Here is a 21,291-nt window from a genome sequence, read left to right on the forward strand (position 1 = left end):
CCTCTTTGAGTTTTGCTGCAAGCATTTCATTAGATAAGATTATAATAAGAGACTATGTTTTAGGTATCATTGTAATAGAAACTCTCAAGTTTCTTTAGGCAACTGCAGATGTGGTTACATTAATGTTTTAGTTTAAATCAGTATTGCACTTGTGAAGGGCATTGCCCACTGGCCTCACTGTGGTTTGGTTCATGTTGCAGGGTGGTTGAGGAGTGCAGCCTTGATTCTCTCAGATGAGATGAAACTGGAAGATGGGCTCTAGTCAATCTAACACAGGCCAACCACTAATGGGTGTGCAGGCCCCAGGAATGGGGTAGGGCGAAGCTGCAGTAACTCCCAACTTCTTGGCCCAGTTGTTTTGCTCTGTAGTCTCTACCATTCTATCAGACCAGGCAGGCCTGCCCTTTTTCCTTCAATGTTTTTTATTTCCCCTAAATGAAGAGTAACTATTTAATCTCTTTAAAGGCTTGTAAAATCAGTGAATCATTTACAGTGTGGACCGTATTTAGTTAGAGCTTTCCTCTTTAGCAAACATCACCTGGGATCATGTGAGCATTTTGGTGTTTTTCTTTGCTTAGCACATTTTCTTATGGTTTTAGTTTTGCAGAATGACTAACATATAAAGTCTGTGATGTAAGGCTGCTCCCTCACTGTAGATGACCTTATGTTGTCCCAGCTACTGAACACTCTGCTAAACTTACCTGGAAACAGGTGAGTGCAGGTAAGGTGTCTAAGTTGGATCTATTTCACCACTGGGTGTGTTATATTGGAGTTTTTAATAGGGGAAAAAGTAGATAATTACCATGGATAATAAGAAATTAACAAGAGCTTCTGATGTTGAGAACAGGGAAGAAAAAATGCTCCAAATTCTTAAGTCTTTGAGTATCATCATTTATTATATAACAAAATACTAACAACAACTGTAGTTTTGGGTCTCCATTTCACTTCTTCCATGATGATCTATATAACAATTACATAATAATTACATAATAACAATTCCATCTCCTGGTAATATTAGAGTAGGAATCAGAATAAGGCATGAAACCCACAACCTGCACTCTTCAGCTATTGCTTCTGTGTATGTGGCATGAATCTTCGTTTAACATCTGTCACATCAATAGTTTATGCCTCAAATTCCCACAAGGTGCAATTCTCATATACATAACTTGTATAATACAGATATAGTAAATTAGGAGATGACTGAGATACTCTGTACACAGATGTCAGTGCATACAATTCAAAGGAGGAAGGACAGCAATGCTGAAGTAATGTGCATTTCTTGCACCACTTGGAAAAAATATCAGTTGAAATTAATTTTAATAAAACACAAAAATATCTATCAGCAGAAGATCAACACATCTGCACTGGGGAAAAAGGGGCATCTGGAGAAAGGAATCTTCATTTAGGCAGGTTCCACTGTAACCGTATCCATTCATTACCACACAAATGCAGCTCGTTCTCGTAACATTCTGACACCAAACCGCTGCCATTCTCGCTGATATATCCACAGCTCCTGAGTTGTATCAAGACAGGCTAAAACAGCACCTCCTTTCCATGCAATTAACCTGGGATCCATGTCCTAAATTCAAAACAGACTGTACACAATCACTGGTCTAATTTTGCATAGTTCTCCAAAGTTGTATGTTAATTTTTCCCTCAGAATTCACCTTTTAGGATGTTGGGGAAGGGGATGAGAAAAGAGGATTTTCAAAATTACTCAGGAAAAAAATAATGAGATAAAAATATGGAAAGAATAAAGATGTTTCAAGAAGTCACCTTCTAATATGCCTTCTAGGCTTGTCATGAACATCCTGCATTCAGCAATGCAGGCTCTGAAATAAACTCAAGTTTTGATTTTACAAATTTGTCTGATTAATGCTAAGTGAAAATGGCTCTTTTAATGCTATACTTTATTAATAATAATAATAAATCATAATGCAATTTCTTGCTGAGCTTTCTTAACTTCAGAGGCCAGACCGTTTCTCTGAAAATATGGCCATTAGCTAATCAAAACTAGTGGTCAATACCAGTAACACTCTTGCTGCACCTCTAACATCCTGCCTGTAAGTGGAGAGTGCTGTGTGCTAAAAGCTCTCCTAAATCTCTTCAGATATTCAACTAATTTGTGGTTTTGAAAGAATCATAGAATGATAGAATAGTTAGGGCTGGAAAGGACCTTAACATCATCTAGTTCCAACCCCCCTGCCATGCATGGGCAGCAACAGCACACACTAAACAATGTCACCAAAGACTCCATCCAACCTGGCCTTGAACACTGCCAGGGCTGAAAGAGTTATGTTTTTTTTAATCTTTCAAAGATTTTAACCAATCATAATTTATTAACCATTTAGTTTTCAGTAGACAGAATACCTTGGGTCTTGTGATGACTTCAACGTTTTCAACAACTCTTCTGAAAGAAGGTGGCATTTTGTTTAGAATTCGGTGTTGAAGAAACTCTTGAGCTTTATGAAACATGAGGCCTCCTCCCACTACTAAGATAGAGCTGTACATCTTCTTTTTTGTATCATCAGATGCTGGAATGAATGGATATATAGAAATATAACTGGGTTTTAAAGTTAAAATGGCCTGTATTTATATTATAAAGAATTTAGTGCAAGTCAAACCAAACAGAAAACAATGTTTGCTTTAAAAATAATTTTTCTGTTCCTTGGAGATTCAAAATATTTAGCTCAAGAAACCTCAACAAAGATGCAAGTATAAGGAATAGTGCAGGTACTCTAGAAATGATAAAAACCTAGGCACATATATCTTACTTCAGTGAAACTTAGGAGTTACCATGAATCCACACTGACATTCATATTTCACAGAATTGTAGAAGTGGAATTCTTACCACAGCAGTCAATACTATGAAGTATGGCTTTGTCAAGGCCTAAGGCTTTGCCTTCAAACTGAGAAATAGCTGTTTTCCTGGACATGTGTGCTGTTAAAGGCTCCTCTGAATCATTTCCAGACATCATACAATCACTCTGGGAAGATCCTAGTTCTACTTCTTGTGGGTACATCCTCTCTGAAATGTCTGAGGCTTGGCCTCTCAAGTCTCCTTCAAATGCACCAGGCTTTGACATAGATTTTCTATCAGCTGTAGCTTTTGAAGACTTAAAAAAAGAGAAAACAAGGCAGACTATGAAAGATGTAATAATATGTTCAGCAGGTTAGAGAATAATACAAAGACTTAAATAAATGCCATCTTATTTCCCTTCATAACAGAAATGTTAAGCACTGCATTATTACTTCGTTTAATTTGCATTTTAACCTGCACTGTCAAAGTAAGGTTTTATTTTGAACTCCATCAGATTATCCATGCCATAATATGAAGCCCTCAGACGCTGAAAATACACAGTTCTAATTAAAAAGCTGTCTAGACATCCATAATTCCTTAATGTAAGTTTATTCTTTCATGCTGTGATCCAGGTAACAAACTTCAGTTTCTAAGGTAAGCTAATGAGCTCTGATCTTATTCCCCAATTAAATAACACTCAATGAAAACTAAAATGACCATTCACACACCTGCTCCTGCTTACTTTGTGTGGCTACCAGATAATGTTCATCATGAGGATCCTCAGGGTCACCTTGTGACCTGTGTTGCAAAGTTGTCATTTTTTGTCCAACAATTCCAAAAGTTGCTGGATAAAACAGAGCCATTGGAGCCTGAAGAATGAGGGATTTCACATATGTTTACTCCACAGTTTTACTTTTTTTTGGCATTTACTGTTAAAAAAACCACAAAACCAGCCAAAAACCAAAAAAATCAAAACCTTGTTCTATTTTCCCCACCGTTCAAAATTAAGCATACATTTTTCCAAAGAGCTTTGTAAAATGCTTAAGTGTCTTCAGCTTTGTGTAATTAAAACAAAACCAAACCCACAAACCAACAAATACACCTGTACAGGTACACAATGCCAGATTCCGGCATTGTACAGTAAGTAAGTACTCAAATGCAGTTTGTTGTCAAATTAGGATATTCAATGGTGAGCTGAAAAACTTGCAAAATTAGAATTCTTTGCACTTGAAAGATAAATATCATATGTAATTGAAGCTACAACCATTCTAGCTAAAGCTAGTAAGGAAGCCTCGTGCACCCACTGTGCTGCATTAGGTGCCTTCATTAACATAATAATTTTAAAACTATCAACAAGTGTATGTTAAAACAATGCATAAATCATGTAAGCTTAGTAGCACTGGGCCCAAATGCTGAATATAATTCTTGTACCAAAAAAGATCACCTGTAATTTCTCATCCCCTAAACGGAACTGGTACAGTAAAGCTGGAGAATCTGGATGCCGGATCTGGAACTCATGATCTTGCAATCCAGAAATATCCTAAGGTCAAAAACAATGTAGACAAAAATTTTACTTTGTGTCTTTTAGATACATATGATCCACTTAAACTGCAGGAACAACAAAGAGTAACAAAACTATTCAGACTATGAATGTAATTTGCCTATTCTTGAATTGTTTAAGTATTTTCCCTTTAGCATGATCTGCCAAAACAACTTTCTACACGCCTAAGCCTCTAAAATGAGAAGAGAAAAAAGAAGAGGCCTGCTGGCCAAGTAACTGAAGTTGAATAACAGTGAATATGCAGCTACTATCAGTTTCTTTCAGTAATAAGGACACAGAAACAACCTTTCTAAGAGTTGGCATTCCTTTTAACTAGAAAAAAAATAAAAGAATTTTCAAATACTTTGAGTTTAAAGCTTTTCATACTCTTGTCAGTATTCTACTGAGTAAAATATTACTATTTATTCTATTTATAAGCGATTATAGGCTTACCAAAAATAGTATTCTGTAAAAGAAAAAGAAATTACTTGGAGAATACATTACTTTCCCTTTCTCACCTGGTCTAGATGACAAAATGTCTCCTTTAGGTGCTGAAGCAGTAGGCAATCCAACTTATTAGTTAACTGGCAGTCTCTATATGGGAATCCTGCTCGTTGCATAAGCCAATAAAAACACCTTGACACATCAGATCCTCCATATGCAAGGCACAGCCTAAAACACAGGGAAGAACAAGAGTATTTTACTTATTTGCTGAAATACTGGCCTTCTACAGTAGGATGAATAGAAATACCAGGAACATTTTAGACATGCTGCGATCATGTCTTCCATATAGTTTGCAGAGCACAGGATCAATACTGCCCATTTTCTTATTTTAAAGATGTCAGAATTCTTTAATGTTTATATTGTAACATGATGACCTTCTTGGATGACTAACAGTAAAAAAACCCTGCTATTTATAGAAAAAAATCTCATTTTTTAAGTCAAATCTTTGGTAAGAAACAAAGTACGTGCTTATATTAATTCTGCATATTAAAAGGTACCTGGTGTTGCGGTGGGAAACACCATCTTCTACACAGCAAACACTTGTCTTCTGATCTCCCACATCTACAATGCACGCGCTGCTTAAACCACTTCCAAAGGTGGCACAGACAGATTCCTGGTGTACAACAATCCCTAGCAGTGCAAGAAAAAAGTGTATCTAATTTATGCGAAGTGCCAGAGCCTTGTTGCTGATATTTAAAGGACACCTCATCCTCTTTTAAAATCTACGTAATAGCCTGATTCTGCACAGAGAGTCTGTATATTTACTGAAGATCAGGGTGGGCTTAGAGATTTTGTTGGGTATGTCCTTAAAAGGCTTGAGAAATGCTATGAGAAGGGTGGATGCCTGTATTCAAATGTTCTTATTTTTTGTAAGGATAAAGATACTGCTGTCAGACTTTACTTGGTTTTTTCTTGTTTTCCTAGTTTTAATCAAGTTTGATTAAAATTATTAGAATTTGATTATCAAATTATATTATCAAATGATAATAATTTGATTATTATCACTTCTAGCATTTTAGATATGCCCTTTAATTATAAAATAAGGTCTAATTTCACCCTCTGCTTTCCTTTAAACCCCCCGTTAGACCTGTAAAAGAGTACCATTAAAAGAGACACTAGTTACGGGAAAAGCACAATTTGGAAGGTGCTAGTCTCAGCCAAACTGGGAGTGATGTGCAAAAATGTGCCTTAATGGGAAAAAAACCTAATCTTTACAGTATGACTCATCAAGTGTTTGCTTATGTATGGTTTTACCTGAGAAGCCCATCTTCATTAGGATCATATTTACCAGTTCTTTCACATGTTGCTTATTATAGATGTCTGGAATCAGTAAAATGCACCTGTAGTACTAAAGACAAGTAAATTAAAGCCAGCTCTCAAATTAAGTTGCTCTTTACATTCTCAAATACCTGATTCTAAGGAAGAAAGTGTAATACACGAGTTATTAAAAGAAGTGAAATTACAGAAAGGGAGAAGATTTTTAATACTTTAAAAAATGAGTTCAAAGGAAGTACCAAGTTAAGCGTTTATAGGCCACTAAAATGTTTAGAAGCACATCAGATAAGATAAAACACCTACTTGGCAAGGACAATAAATTATGCAAGTATTAGGCAACCATTCCTTGGTTGCATTCTTTACATTCAACACAAAGGAAAAAAGAACCAAACCAAACACGCTAAGACTGAAACCTCCTTGCTAGAAGTTCTATTAACAATTCTTATCTTAAAGACATGGACAAAATTCCAAATTAAGTCTTAGGAACCATGCTCATAGCAGAAATGATTTATTTCTTAAGAAAATCATCAGTAAGAGGCTACCAATTACAGCAGGTTGCTTCTCTGTTACAGTAACATTTGCAGAACTGGATACATGGATGTGTTCACAGCTCACCTTTAGGTCTTTCAATGGTATTTCCAGATATTTTTGTATTGCATGTGACCATATAACTTCAAGGTCTGCTAATACTGCAGTGAGGGAGCCACCAGGTCCTGGATGGAGATTCAACTGCCCTCTTCTAATAGGCCAATGTATATTGTATGAATCTAGTGGATTAACATACAGTGCCTGAAAATAAGAGATTATATTCTACACATTGCTGTTCCCCACAGATTAGTATTAAATACTACACAAATATTTCAGAAGCAGATACAAGACATACAGTAGCAAGATGAAACAGCAGTACAGTGGATTTCTTTTTAACAGAGCCTGATTATGAGGCTGTAAATAAAAAAAGACATTAAATACCTGGTTTAAATTATCTGAATAATACCCTAATAATACCTAATTACTCAGCAGTGATTTCATGTACTGATCCTTTAATCAGTTTCTTGTGTTTTCTCTGAATTGTACCAAATGGGCAAAATTCTAGCCTCGTCCCTGCGTAAACACTGATTTATAGCAGTAAAGGATACAGGACATATCTTAGGCAAATGGGGGAAATTGTCTCATCTTGTTGAATGTTAATACACTGTTAGACCATAGTAAGTTTCTCCTGTATTGCTTGACTGAATTTCTGTGTCTTTCAACACATGCTAACAGAGCAAACTACTACTGATTACACAGCTGCATTAAAATATAATATGGAGCCTCATTTCAGCAGGAAAATGAATCTTACCTCTTCTCCTACCAAAAATTCAGGATGATTTGATGTGTTTGTCCACTTGGCCCCAGAACTGTGATCTAAAATAGCTGGCCGCATCTGTCTATTGTATGACCTGGCCTGAAATGTCATCAAAGCAAATGCTGTTGACAAGTATTTTACCAGTCACTTTTTATGCATGAAAGAACAAAGAAACATCCCTCCCGAGTCCAGCCCTCAAAGAACCATTTTAGATCTTAATTTTCTCAGATCTTCACACAACAGCACTATCCGTATTTGCTGTATAAAGGGTATCTATGCTTGTCCACTAAGACACATCATGACACCAAATGGCTTTATGAATGAACAATTCAACACTATGTTAAGAATGAGTTACCTGATCAGGTGACACTGGTATGCGCCTCGCACCGTTTGACATCTTTTTGGACCATATTGCTTGGTCCACCATTTTAAGGCCATTTTGTCTCTGCTCAGTACTTTCAGGTTTCTAAACAAAACCCACAAATATGCAGTGTAAGCACTTGCTTTCCAACTACATGTCAGTACACTGGTAATACTGAAGCTTTTATTCAACAAATAAATCATTACTGTAGTCAATAGACAGGAGAAAATAGAGATGTTATATAATGTAAAAAACCCATGTTTATTTTAAAGCAATTTTCATACTAGAGCTCCCAACACCTATTTTTCTAAGTCACATTGAATCTTTTAACTGATTTTAATGACTGCTGAGCTTTATCTCCAGAATAACGCACTCAGGACACTCTCTATTTAAGTACAGAAATGTTAAATAAAAGAAAAAAATAAATAGATCCTAATTATTTTAAGGTGAAGTTTAATATTAGAGACATTAATTTGATTATTTCTTTTTATAAATTCAAATTATGAGTAAGATCACCACATGTATTTTCTGAGCAGGCTGGAATAAGATGACTTGCTGTGTTATCCTAATTACAAACCTACTTGTCACCAGCACATTCAAAACCAGAGATGTCCAATTCTAGTTCTACAGTTAGCATTCTATGAACAGAAATACTGTGTGTGATACGAGACCATGGAGCAGAGAAATCAATGTGTACTCAACCTATCCATTTATTAGATTGAATTCATTGTGCACAAATCAAATCAAATACACAGACTGGTGCAAGTCTGTGGAAGGTATCCCTGCCCGTGGCAGGGGTTTGAAATTAGACTGAAATTAGATTATCTTTAAGGTCCTTTCCAATGTAAGCCATTCTAGGATTCAATGGCTTCAGTAAAGTGGCATCTGCTGCATATTAACAGGGAAAAAAAACCTGTCTTGAGACAAACTCGTCTTTTCTGGAAGCACACAACGCACAAGGGTAAGCCATACATTGCACAACAGAAGATGCAACTGAAATAGGGCATTAAAATACCCCTTTCCCAAGGTCGGAGTACACTGTCACCGGTGTGCGGCCGCTTACATTGAGCCCGTCCCTAAGGAGCCAGCTGTCCCGGTAGGTCGCCTGCCCCTGCTGCTTGTGCCGCCGTGCGATAACATGGGGAATGGCCACCGGCAGCGTGTCCGTCGCTCTGCCGAGCCGCAGGGTGCTGGAGCCGGGGTGTATCACCACGATGAAGTTGCTCTGTATTTGCTGCAACCACAACAACGTGGGGGAGTGACCGGTACCTGCACCGCCCAGCCCCAGACCTTTAAAGGGCCGAGCCCAGGCCCAGCTCGGCCCGCCCCAGTGCAGCCATCCGGCCTGCCGGAAGGGAACACCACACTCCGCAGCCGGGCCTCACCTCCTGCAGGGACTCGGGCACGGCGGCGGGCACGATGGGCCGCTTGACGCCGCGCTGCTCCCGATCCCGATCCCGCTCCTTGTCCTTCCCGTTCTCCGCTTCCCCCTTCTCCGCCTGGGTCATACTCTCGGAGGGGTGGAAGTCACTGCTCCGAGCGTCAAGCGGCGGAAGCGGGCGGGTGTGAGCGTAGTACCGCCCCGCAGGCAAGCAGCGCTGGGCGGTGCTGAGGGATGTTCACCTATGGTGGCCCTGCCCCGGCTCGGTTCGCCTTCCGAGCTTCCCCGAGCTCTGCGGTTGAGGCACGGGCGGCTGTAAGCGGAGAACCCATGGGGTGCCGCGTTGGAGTTCGGAGCAGGCGGCAGCCAACGCTATCAGCTGCACTGGTCCTGCGGCGCGCCAGCTACCTAAACAATACGGTGTCAATAAAACACCTTAGTACAGCTATAGATGTGGTACGCGTACGAGGTGACCACCTGTGCATGGGGAGTGCCTCCATGAGCTATGAAGATGTGGCGGCTGTTGGACGGAAGGCAGTTTAAAAGATAGTGAGTTTGTGCTGGTGACCTGTAAAAGGAGCAGGAGGCACGGGAGGGGTGGTTTCACCTAAGCCAGCTAATTAGCAAATGTGTATGCTAACCAAGAGGCATTGTTGGATGTTACTAAAGAGATGATTAGAGAAGTGTAACTAGAAAAATTGCAGCGTCACCTTTGTAGAAGATAATTTGGATTCTTGATAACCAATCTTTTTTCAAACAGATGCAGCTCTCTCTGGCTAAACAAAAACCTCATCCCGAGCCCCAAGTCCAGCAGTAAAGAACTCCCATTCTGAAATGGAGCAAATTCCTTAAAAGGTAATTACTGTTTAAAAGAAACTCATCTGTGTTAGCACTTGGTATTTTAGTTTACTGGTACTTAAGTTTTTCTTCATGTAATAAAAGCAAAGCCGTATTTAATTGAGAAAAGTCTTGTGCAGCAAGTGAGCTTTTATGGTGGGGTGTTTATAATGGAGAAGGAAGCTGCTTCAAGAGGTGCTTATGAATGAGGTATGCTGTAAAACCCATTGTGGCCCTTAATGAAGTGAGTTCGTGAAATGCATGGATTGTAAAAGTAATTTGTAAGTTGCATTTTAAAAGGGGTTTTAGGCTATCATTAATACCATAAAAATACAGAATGTTAGTACTGACAAAAAATAGAGCAAATACAAAACCTATTGGGACTTGAGAGACCTTCTGTAGCAATTATGTGTTCTTCCTCATTTGAAAAGGGTTTTCTGTACTTCAGACAGATTTTTCTAGGAATGATGTGACAGACCAGATTATTTATTACTTTGCAGCTACAGTAAAATACTCAAACTGTACAAAAACTTCAGACAGTAAACACATATTTAATGAAACTGTGGTTCAGTTACACTGGATCCTTGAAGGAGTTCCCAGTGCAACTTCATTAATCTGTTTATATCACAGAACTGTTTCCAGTTAGACATACACATTCACGACATTCAAACTCATTTGGTCCACTGCTAAACTCTTCTTCCCTTTCATCTTGCAAATGTGTATGCTTTTTCTTGCCTCTTCAGCAGGCATTTACCTAAAAGACAAAGTAATTACAGTACCTTTAAAGGCCTTTCTTTGTGAGATAAAACTATGTAAGTAATATTTTTTTAAATAAAATCCTTCTTAATTTAGCTAAATGAGACATGCTAAAGGCTTGCAAACTTCTATTCCCGAGCAGGTTATACAGTGCTAGTATTACCTAAAAACTCTTCTGGCAGCCTTTGCTGGCCTTAATGTCTTGTCAGAAACAAAAAACCCCAAACACCAAAATGAATCCTTGTAGGGAACTGCAGTCCTGGTGCATGTTCTTTTTGGAATATGAACTTTTCCCTACAGGATTCACAGGTATTAACCACCTGCATGCATTTGCTTTTTTCTTTTTTTTTTCTTGTAACTTTTGTTATGGTAACAATGGGGAGTGGTTCATGAAACAGAAGGATTGTTTACAGAAGTCTTAAAGTAAATTACACTATACTTATACATGCATCTGGTGTTAGGTGAAATGCCAACCAGCCAAACTAATAAGCCACAGTTAAAGTTCAGGCAGTTATAAGAAATACGAAGACCAGGGCTTTTTATTTTATTTCTCTTTTCTTGCCCTCCTCCTCCTTTTAAGCAACTCTGATTTATATGCTTTACTAGAAGATTTGCACAGCTATATCACAGTAACAGAAAAAAAGGTTTCTACTAACAGTCCTTTACAACTTCATTAATTTCCTCCTTTCCTATTGAGAAGTATCTAGTTTAAGCAAAAAACCTCATGTGTTGTATGATAAGTATTAGAAATACAAACGAAGCTTCAGTCACTATTGTGGACAGGACTTATCATTTTGTTGGCTGCACATTTAAAGTTATAAATATTTTTTTACCAGTGTTCAAAATTTTTTGCTCTACTTTGTATATCCATTTCTATGCAATTAAAAGTAGCAGCTCACTGTTCTGAGCCAAAACCTTTTACTCTCCCTTCTCTTTCTCACACCCCCCCCCCCTTTACCACTTTGATTCTCTTCCCAGTTTGGTAACTTTTCCAAAAGGAGGACAAATGGAGGACTCCATTCTACCTTAATTTTCAATCACCACTGTTATTTAAAAAATAAATAAATAAATAAATAAATAAATAAAGGGCAGGAAAAGTTCAAAGCAGGATATAGCAGATTTGGAGTTACCTTCCTCATCCACCTCCAGCCATTGGTGGTGGACTGGGGCCTCCAGCCCAATGATTTATCTGACCCATCCTACGGCGAGGAAGTGATGGAGGCCTGAAAAGAAAGCAAGAAGAACATCTATTTAATCAGCATTGAATTGTTAAACTAGAAATAGAAGAACATTGTCTCTAAATGATGGTAATTAGAAAATCTGAACTCTGGAAGAGTTGTTTAAGTTTCATGTGAAAAGCTGTAAATTTAAATCCCAACCCCTAACAAAAATTCTCATATGCAAACTATTCTAAATACTTCTGTCTAAGACGAGAAAGCTGAGGCTTTTACAAAGTCTTACAAAAAAAAAGGTAGACAAGCCATTAAGAAACACCATACCTATAGTGTTTATAGAAATTATATTCCTATATGTGTTTTGCTTTATCTGTAGGTAACCCAGTATGTGATTGTTTTAATGTAAATCAAATGCTGAATATAAGCAAATGTAACAAAAAAGAATTCAACAAAGATGCATGTTATCTATTAGGCAGGTCTGAAAAACAGTTTCAGTGTGAGTTAGACTATAACGCTATTACAGCTACCCAAAGCTACCCATTGTTATCAGTGAGTTTCACACAAAATACTGCAGATAAATAGCATTTTAGTCTTGCATGATGCAATTCAATGACAAATGTAATCTGAATACGTGTCACTTTGCTAAGCTAAATAAAAAAAAGCAGAACTAGTGTGAACATGGAAGAATACCCTCTGCCATCATTGTTTCCTGAATAGGAGGATGATGTGTAGCCTCTTCTTCTCAAATCTGGATGAATAATGCTCTGGAAACTGAAAAATAAAAACAGGTGTTAGGTGAACTGATTGCTGGATATAGTTTCTTAATTTTTTGCCTGTGATATAAGTAATGGCCTGGAAAACAGTAAGCAGTATTCAGGTGTTAACAGCATTATCTTTTCAAGATCACTATTGTTTAATAAATCTTGGAAATTTTTCTCCTATGTGTGAAAATAAAATCTGAAATAATTCCAGATTATGCTTGGGCTTAAAATAGAAAATCTACTTTTCTGGTAAGTATGCAATAACTATGCAAGAAATGCATACACCTGCACACAGTATAAACCTGTAATGAAAACAATGAAGTTGAATATATCAAAAGAACTTTTAGATTAACTGGCTTTGATCCAGGGCCACGAATTTGTGATTACTGATGTGTCATTATTTTTACACAGCCAAAATCTATTGTCAGTGGTAGAACGTCTTCAAATAATATCTTAATTATTTGACCACCTACTAGAAACTGTTTAACAAAACTATATGCTTTTGATTTTTTGCACTATTAAAATGGAAGAAATGTCAGACAACTCATTTGGAGTGCCAGTAAGCTAGCATCACTTTTTGTTAAATATACTCTAGGGGGTAATAACTAAAGACACAGAGTAAAACGTGTTTTTGAGACAGTCCATACAGAACGTTGAAGCGTAAATCTTATGTTTTTATTGCTATGTTACGTACAGCACTAAATAGTTTCTACATAGGACCACATCTGAAACAAATCTCACCAAAAGGATTAATTGCTACTTACAAGAGAACCACAAAATCTGCTATAGACCAGAAGAAATCTGTTATAGATGACAGTCGCCAAGGAGCCCGGCTCCGGTTATCTAAAACTTGTCCTGCAACACATCAAAGTACATATGAGCTAGGGATGAATGTGTGACAGCGTATGGTGTTTTACACCGCAACCTATCTGTCCATTCTGGAGCTGACACGGGGCTAGAGGTGGAAAACTCGCCCTTCGTTGGCAGCGGGGGGGTTAGTTCCCTGGCGGCTGTCATCCAAGTACGTGAAATAGCCGGATCGCCGCCACCACCCAATACTGTGTACAGGTGAACCTACTCGTACGGCCTCTGCTTCCCTGTCTGCATTTGCAGCGCTTCCCGTTTACGCTTCGGAGGTTTAAGGAACACATTTAGGAGCCCTTAAAGGCTGCTCGGGAGCACGTACGGCTCGAACACAGGCTGCAGAAGGACTCATACGGCAGCTGCGGTGCCTCCGAGTGCAGGCCCGAAGCCCCCTCACCCACTGCCCGCTCACCGTTAGAGATGTACACCATGGCGGCGTCCCCGTGCGCTGCCGCGTCACCGGGCCTCGGCCCCACTGCGCCTGCGCGGCAGGGAAACGCATGCCCAGACTTGCCGCGGGCCGGAGCCTCGTTTCCGCCGGGCGGGGCTGAAAGGAAAGGGGCGGGGCGATGTCGGTGTGGGCGGTGCTTGCTGCCGTGGGTCACGTGGTCCAACGGCGAACCGGCACCTCCCCTTATCTTCGGTCCCAGCAGGCACCGTTGTGATGGGTGGGGGGTGCTGGCGCTGGCGCTGTGCTGGTGCTGGTGCTGGTGCTGGTGCTGGTGCTGGTGCTGGTGCTGGTGCTGGTGCTGGTGCTGGTGCTGGTGCTGGTGCTGGTGCTGGTGCTGGTGCTGGTGCTGGTGCTGGTGCTGGTGCTGGTGCTGGTGCTGGTGCTGTACTGGTGCTGGTGCTGGTGCTGGTGCTGGTGCTGTGCTGGTGCTGTGCTGGTGCTGGTGCTGGTGCTGGTGCTGTGCTGGTGCTGTGCTGGCCGTGTTCAGGTGCAGAGGCTCCTACCAGAGGGAAGTTCGCTCCCGTAGTGTGTGTGTTGTAATGTTTACATGGCTGTGTAGTGCTGCACCTGAGCTGTGCTGTTCCCAAAAGCTGTATGGGTTTTCCAACAATATCAGGAAACAGTAGGCATAGTTAGTAGTGTGCCTGGGAATCTTCCATAAAAATTGGAACTCGTGGAGAGCTTCTGCTGAGCCTCAGACAAAAGCCCCTGGTTTGTCTTGGGTCGCTGCTTCCTTTACTTGTTGAAAAGAGTCTTGTATATCTCCATGGCTTTCTCTCATGGGCTATTGACAGTGGTAACTCCCTGTAGTAATACTAGAAATATAACAAAATGCAGATAATTACTTAAAACTGCCCTCCAGAGGAAACTTTTATTCCTTTCATGTAGCAGTGTGTATATGGCAGAGTATTCCCATTGTGTTGGTGGGAATGTTCTGCCCGGAGTATTTGCTTATTTTATTCTTACAAAGTTATTGTCCTGCAAATAGTGGTCAGCATTTCTTCTCATGGAGAATCTATGCTTGTAAAGTTGGAGGTAACAAAATGCTATACAGGCAAATTTAACGTAATGCCTTATCATTTTAACTTTATTATTGTTATTATTTTAAGGCAGTAGAGAGGGAACGTGCAATTCTGCTGGGAAAGAGAAGTAGTGAAAATGAGTTGAAAGTTATTTTAAAACTGCCTTTGCAAGACCTATCTTTTCCCTGCAATGACAAGGTAATCTTTTGCTAAACTTCCTAAGGCAAAAGCATTGTCTGAAGTTGAAACAGAAGTAATATAAGGTCTCTGAGAATCTAGTTCTTCCCTAGAAAAAAATTGTTGCACTGACAGGTATTCATAAATGTCATATATTTCAGAAATAAACACTTCGAAGAGAACTAAAGTAATTGTGAAAAAAGTGTCTGTAACAGCACACAGACAATAAATATTTATCATCATCATTTATCATCAATATAGGAGCTAGGTAATATGCCAGTTAATGAATGGGGAAATACAGAAGTCTTTAGGAAATAGTGGTTGCTACACAGTGTATAATGGGCATAAACGCAGGCAGTATGTTAAAATTATTCAGGGACACCACCTTTCTTCTTACTTAGATGTGTCTACGATGATTGTTTAATTATTTTATTCAAATAACAGTTAAGTAGATAAGGGATCGTGTGGGTTAGAAGGTTTTGGCAGATGGATGGGACCGAGGAGATAGGGAAGGGATAACTCCAGGCTCGCTAGAAATGAGCTGGGAGTAGCGAGCCGCTGTTGGAGTCCAGATCCACAGAGCAACTTCAGTGCATCTGTGCCAGTGCCCACAGCACGGGCAACAACCAGGAGGAGCCGGAAGCCCTTGTGCAGCAGGGAAATTGTGACATCGTCACCATCACAGGAACATGGTGGGATGATTTCCACCATTGGGGTGCTGCGGTGGATGTGTGCAGGCTCTTCAGAAGGGATAGGCAGGGAAGAAGAGGTGGTGGGGTTGCGTTGTATGTCAGGGACTGCCTCGACTGCCTCCACCTCAGTTTTAAAGCTGTGATAGCAATTACATGTTAAAGTCTCATTCTGCATTTTTCACGGAAACAATACCCACTAATTTATTCAAACAGAAGTATCTTTAAAGCTCTATATAAACATTCACACTTGTTTTGATACATGTTACCTTTTTCCAGTGAATTGGGATACCAAAGTTGACTTGTTTGTAGTTGTTTGGACATTGCATTTGAATGCACTGTAAACGTTTGCAGTGCTGAGATGCAGAGATGGCATGTGGCTTTGGGAGAATTAATTCCAGGCAAATTCTCTCCATACTTGAACAAGTTATTTCATAGAGCACATGAAAACAAGTATGAATGGAGACATGTTGTAAGCGCATTCAAGGCTGGTGTGTAATTCACCCCGTTCATGCTCACCGTGTTTGAGTGACTTCTGGAGGAAAAATAAACAGTGAACTGATGGAAGGTGGAGAAAGTTTCATGGATAGTTTCACAGAAGACATAAATTAAAATAACTTACAGATTTTAAATCTCCAGTTAGCTGCTGTGGTAAAAAGGCAAAACAAAATCTGTTGTAAATTCAAGTCCTCTGAGCATAAGTTGGTGTTGTGACCGTACTGTATTTTAAAGGATTTGGTTACATTTCACTCCCTTTGTTCATTAGATTTTTTATTTTCTCAAGGAAATTATTTAAGAAAGTGTTATTTTTTATTCTGTTTAATTTCTGATCCCACTGAAGAAAATATATCTATATTATATGTAGTATATATATCTACTCTATCATTCCATTTTTTTTTTCAGAGGTCACTGCTGGTGGCCGAGCGCCGCCTCCTCCATGCCCTTGGCAGCAATGAGCCCAGCCACTGTTGGCTAAGCCTTGAACTCATCCTGCTTTTTTCCAGTATGAGGACGGTCTGAGTCGCCAAGGACGAGACCTGCGGGCTGGCGTCTTCACTTGGGTCTTCAAGGACTGTGGGGACAAAGCAGGAGAGGTGAGTGACAGCCCTGTGTCCCCTCCAGGCAGGGTGCATTACACCCCATGATGCCCAGGGCCGGGAGGGAGTCAGGGGGCAGGTGGCTCAGCTGGAGGCTGCTGGTCAGGAACACCCCCCTCCACAAACACGCTCTCCCCATAGATGCACTGGCAGCTGAGCCCCCCTCTCCCCGGGCAGTTCTGTGCCAGAGTCCTTCATCCTCCCCACTGCCCTCACTCACCCTGTTTGATGTGCTCTGTCGTCCTGCGCTCACCCACGTACCTCCCGATGAGCCCTGGGGAATGCAGTATGTTGGGGAACCCGCTGGCTGTCAGGGACCCCTGCACCCAGCCCGCCTGGCCACACAGCTCCCCAGGGGTGCTGTGTCGAGGAGGGGATGAGCCTCCTGCCAGCCCAACGTGTGCAGGCAGGAGTGGCTGAGAAGGGGCCAAGGGATGCTCCACAGGTCCTGAGCTGGGATGCAGAGACCCTGTCAGGGGGAGGGACCCGGGGCTAACGGCTCACCGATGAATCTGACAGCTTCCTGCCTCAGGATCTCCTGTGGGCTCTGCAGGTAGACCTCACTCTGGTGCAGAAAGTCCTTGGCCTTCCTCCTCTTCTTCTCCAGCTGGAGAGAGAAGGGTGCAGGGTTGGCGCAGAGCTGCCGCCTGGTTGGGCTGTTCCCCCATCCAGGGCCACCCTGCTTCCCCCCAGCAGGATGTTCCCAGCTCTGCACCCTGTGGCCTTCAGGTTCAGAGGGAGCACAGGGCTCGCCACTGATGCTGGGGTGCCACTCTGCTGGCAGGGTCCCCCTTGGGACCCTGGGGGTGAGGACAGCCTGGAACAGAGCCTGCTCCAGGAAGGTGCACAGAGCTGTGGGACACAGCCCTGCGTCCTCCCTGCTAGGCATGGGGCAGGGCTCTCCCGGTGCACATCCCAGCGGTGCTGGGGCTCTGCTCACCAGACACTTGCTGATCTCCCATGGTTCCGCAGTCAGAACCAGCTCTATCAGTTCCTGCCACTTCAAGAACCGGCCAGCAAAGTAGAGGGCTTCCTGGGCGGCCTGGGAAGGAGAAGAGATGGCACCAGCAGCCCCAGAGGCACAGCACCCAGTGTCCTCCCGCTTAGCAGGGCTCGGAGCCTGTCCCGCTCCCCGCAGGGAATACGCGTGACTTGGGCACTGGTGCTGCCACCGTGCTCGGCACCACAGGAGGAGATAAGGCCAGCCACCCTCTCTGCCTGGAAGCCCCTTGGGGCTGCAGGCTTTTGGCCTTGGTGGCCCCAGGCTGCTGTGGAGCAATAGCCTTGTCTCTGGGGCTGCAGGGCCCCATGCCCCATGGCAGGGGCTGTGTGGAGGGAGCTGGGTGGGAAAGGGTCCCACCACCCTCTTCATCCAGGAGGCAGGAAGAGAAAGGCAGCAGTGGGTGGGGGGGGGGCTCTGGCTCGTCCTAGGGCCTCAGCAAGCTAGACCTCATGGTGACACACATTTGAAGGCTCCAGTGTCACCAGCTCCCTGGCTGAAGGACCGATCTGGTTGGGAATCCCACCTTGGCCACATCCTCTTTCTGGTCGTGCAGGTGAAAGACCAGCGGCAGCAGGCTCTCCCACACCTCCTTCTTCATCATCTTCTTTTCAGCACCCGTCGCAAGCCCCATCACGTATCCAAATAAGCAGATGGAGAACTGCCTCACGGTGCCTGACGCCTGTGGGAGGAGGACCTCAGCCTCAAGCCCATGGCGAGCAGGGGGCTGACGTGGAGATGGATGTTCCCCAGACAGCCTGCTCCAAAAGGGAGCGAGCTGCAGCATGCAGAACGTCTGCCCAGCGGGGCTGGGGGACACAGCGGGAGACCCCGGGTGGGTTGGGAGATGCTGTCAGGGCAGGCTGAGGCTCAGCAGCCCTGCTGCCATCCTGCCACCACCAAGTCCTGCAGCAGGGAGGTCTGCTGGGGGCGGGGATGGCAGCCCCATGCCGGGGGTGGGGGGTGGAGCGGGGATGGTGGACAGCACAGAGCCGCTGAGGGCAGCGATGCAGCCTGGGGGAAGTGGGGCAAAGCATCCCCCTGCAGAGCACAGGGCTGTGTGAATGGAGATGCCTGATGCGGGGGGCACAGGGCTCTCCCCCAGCCTTACGTCGTCAAAGAGCAACCGGAGCTTGGGAGCGATGGCGAGGGCTCTGTGACTGAGTGTCTTCTTCTCCAGCAGCGGTAGCAAGTTGTAGAGCACAAGCATGGCCATGCTCACAGCATCGCTGTCAGTATCCTCCAGGCACGCCTCGATGTTTGGCATCAGGGTGAGGATTTTCCCTGCCTGTGTGAGACATGGCACCTCGTTTTTGTGAGGCAGCGACTGATGGCAGGAGTGAAAACCCTCTCTGCAAACACCGGCCTCCCCGATGGCTCCTCAGCAGGCAGCACAGGTTATGAGGGCGAGCATGAGCCCAGCAGACTGGGCTCACTGGCATGGCCAGGGGAAGAGCAGGGCACAGAGGGGAAGGACAGACAGCACAGGCTCCTCTCCATCCCCTCAGCTGCCCCTTCTCCAGCAGAGCCCCTGCGTACCATGTCGGGCCTCTCGGAGAGCCCGTAGAGAGTATCGAGCACCAGTCTGGGCATCCCCACGCACTCGCTCTTCAGGTACATGCGGAAGATGCTCACAGCACGGTCCACAGTATCACCAATGTCGGTGCACTTCAGCATCTGAAACACACAGGAGGAGCCGGTGAGGTGCGGTGCTGGCTCTGTCCATAAGCTCAAGACAAGGACGCTGGGGCAAGAACAAGCTCAGATGGAGGTGGCAGGGACTGCAGAGAGCCCCCATGGCCCACAGCACACTGCACTGGTTGATTGCCTGCTTCTCCACGGTATGAACCAAAGCCCCACCCCAGCTCCCCCCGCAGCACAGTGCTGGGCATGAGACAGCCGAGCATCAGAGGCAGCCTGGGGCGCTGGCATGGGGCTCACCTCAGTGAACATGACCATGGCGACCATCTCACTCATGGGGTGATCCACACTAAGATGCTCCAGCAGACAGGACAAGAGGATGGAGCGCAGCTGTCTCGAGGTGTTCATCATCCCCCTGGCAGAGGGAAGGAGGCACAGTCAGGCCTGAGCCGGGCAGGCTCATCTCCCTGGGGTTTGCAGCAGTCTGGACATCACCAGTCTGCAGCGCTTTCTCTGAGCAGCGGGACCCCCCCCCCCGCCATCAGCACCAAGGGAGCGGGTGCTGTGGGGCGCACAGTCCCGCAGGAGTGGGGAGAAGGGGCTCTCACTCGGCCACGATGCGCACTCCCTCGAGGTGGTACTGGACATGGAGCAGCTTGTCCCAACCACCTTGCTCCTCGATGACCAGGTCCCCGTACTCAAAGCCCATCCTGCAGAGCAACATTCTCATGGACTGCACTGCTGACCTGCACAAGGAGAGATGCTCAGCTGCCACCAGGACCCCTGGCTTGGCTCCGGGCGGCCAGCAGGGATGAGAGGACAGGGATGGAGCACCTGATGGGCGTGAGCTGATTCTGCTTGTTCTCCTTCCAGAAAATGAACACTTCCTGATTCTCCAGCTCTGTTGTGAATGACACTTGGAACAGCAGTGCAAGGAAAAGCTTAGGGAAAACCTCCTCCACCTCCTTTGGGTAGAGGCGCTGCCTGAGGATTTCGTGTATCGTCCTGCATGCCTGCAGAAGACACCCAGAAACTGAGACTTCCTCTCATCCCTGGGGAGGTCAGGGCTTGGGTGGGCAGGGAAGAGGAGGGGTAGCTCCGGGAGGCAGCAAGGCCTCATCGAGCAACTCACGGCCAGGGACAGGATGCGCGGGTTGTCCACGATGGCAGGGGAGACCGTGCGCTGTGACGGGTTCATCATTCTGCTGAGCAGCTCCTCCAGCACCTCCCTTGCAGCTCTGGGCTCAGAGAGCATCACCTTCCACATGGCCACGGCGACACTGCAGTGACACAGGGCTCTGTCAGCGGGGACACTCTGGAGGATGGGCAGGCTGAAGGCCCTCAGGGAGGCCTTGGGGCCCCCGTCCCAGTGGCAGGGGAGCCCCAAAGGCTGCTGGGTCCCATACCTGCTGCACATTGGGGAGCACTGCAGCATGCTGGCCACCACATCTCTGGGTTTTCTGCATGTCAGCACCAGCAGGGCCCTCTTCAGGCTGTTGTGGGCTATTTCTGTGCTGACGGAGGGCAGGTTTCTGTAGATGGTCTGCATGATGTTCAGCACCTGCAAGGGACACATGGGTGGCAGTGGGGAGTGATGTCAGCAGGGTGAGTGTGG

General features: G+C 44.1%; 2 protein-coding genes across 4 annotated transcripts; both read right to left on the bottom strand.

Moving 5' to 3' along the window:
* Positions 1-875: 875 nt before the first annotated feature.
* ACTR8 (actin related protein 8) lies at positions 876-9,394 on the bottom strand. 2 transcript variants are annotated; one of them, XM_005145817.3, is made up of 13 exons: positions 9,211-9,394; positions 8,889-9,059; positions 7,820-7,930; positions 7,459-7,563; positions 6,735-6,908; positions 6,099-6,192; positions 5,342-5,474; positions 4,859-5,012; positions 4,245-4,340; positions 3,529-3,669; positions 2,852-3,116; positions 2,371-2,534; positions 876-1,579 (listed from the first exon to the last, which is right to left on the bottom strand). In XM_005145817.3, the coding sequence occupies exons 1-13, from the start codon at positions 9,331-9,333 to the stop codon at positions 1,436-1,438; spliced, it is 1,875 nt and encodes a 624-aa protein (XP_005145874.1). In that variant the 5' UTR covers positions 9,334-9,394; the 3' UTR covers positions 876-1,435. The 2 variants fall into 2 exon arrangements, with proteins under 2 accessions (XP_005145874.1, XP_030901956.2); XM_031046096.2 differs by having other exon boundaries at positions 876-1,595.
* Positions 9,395-10,574: 1,180 nt separating this feature from the next.
* SELENOK (selenoprotein K) lies at positions 10,575-14,103 on the bottom strand. Of its 2 annotated transcripts, XM_005145818.4 has the most exons (5): positions 14,012-14,103; positions 13,500-13,590; positions 12,665-12,745; positions 11,930-12,022; positions 10,575-10,797 (listed from the first exon to the last, which is right to left on the bottom strand). In XM_005145818.4, the coding sequence occupies exons 1-5, from the start codon at positions 14,028-14,030 to the stop codon at positions 10,794-10,796; spliced, it is 288 nt and encodes a 95-aa protein (XP_005145875.4). In that variant the 5' UTR covers positions 14,031-14,103; the 3' UTR covers positions 10,575-10,793. The 2 variants fall into 2 exon arrangements, with proteins under 2 accessions (XP_005145875.4, XP_030901967.2); XM_031046107.2 differs by lacking the exon at positions 10,575-10,797 and having other exon boundaries at positions 11,926-12,022.
* Between the last annotated feature and the right edge of the window lie 7,188 nt (positions 14,104-21,291).

This window comes from Melopsittacus undulatus, chromosome 9 (genome assembly GCF_012275295.1).
Source record: "Melopsittacus undulatus isolate bMelUnd1 chromosome 9, bMelUnd1.mat.Z, whole genome shotgun sequence".
Classification (NCBI taxonomy): domain Eukaryota; kingdom Metazoa; phylum Chordata; class Aves; order Psittaciformes; family Psittaculidae; genus Melopsittacus; species Melopsittacus undulatus.

Excerpts from the sequence above, each read along its gene's own strand:
- ACTR8 (XM_005145817.3), bottom strand. The coding sequence starts at position 9,333 with ATGACCCAGGCGGAGAAGGGGGAAGCGGAGAACGGGAAGGACAAGGAG. Across the intron at positions 6,193-6,734 it reads TACCATTGAAAGACCTAAAG|TACTACAGGTGCATTTTACT; the intron begins GTGAGCTGTGAA and ends ACTTGTCTTTAG. Across the intron at positions 3,670-4,244 it reads TAGGGGATGAGAAATTACAG|GCTCCAATGGCTCTGTTTTA; the intron begins GTGATCTTTTTT and ends CTCATTCTTCAG.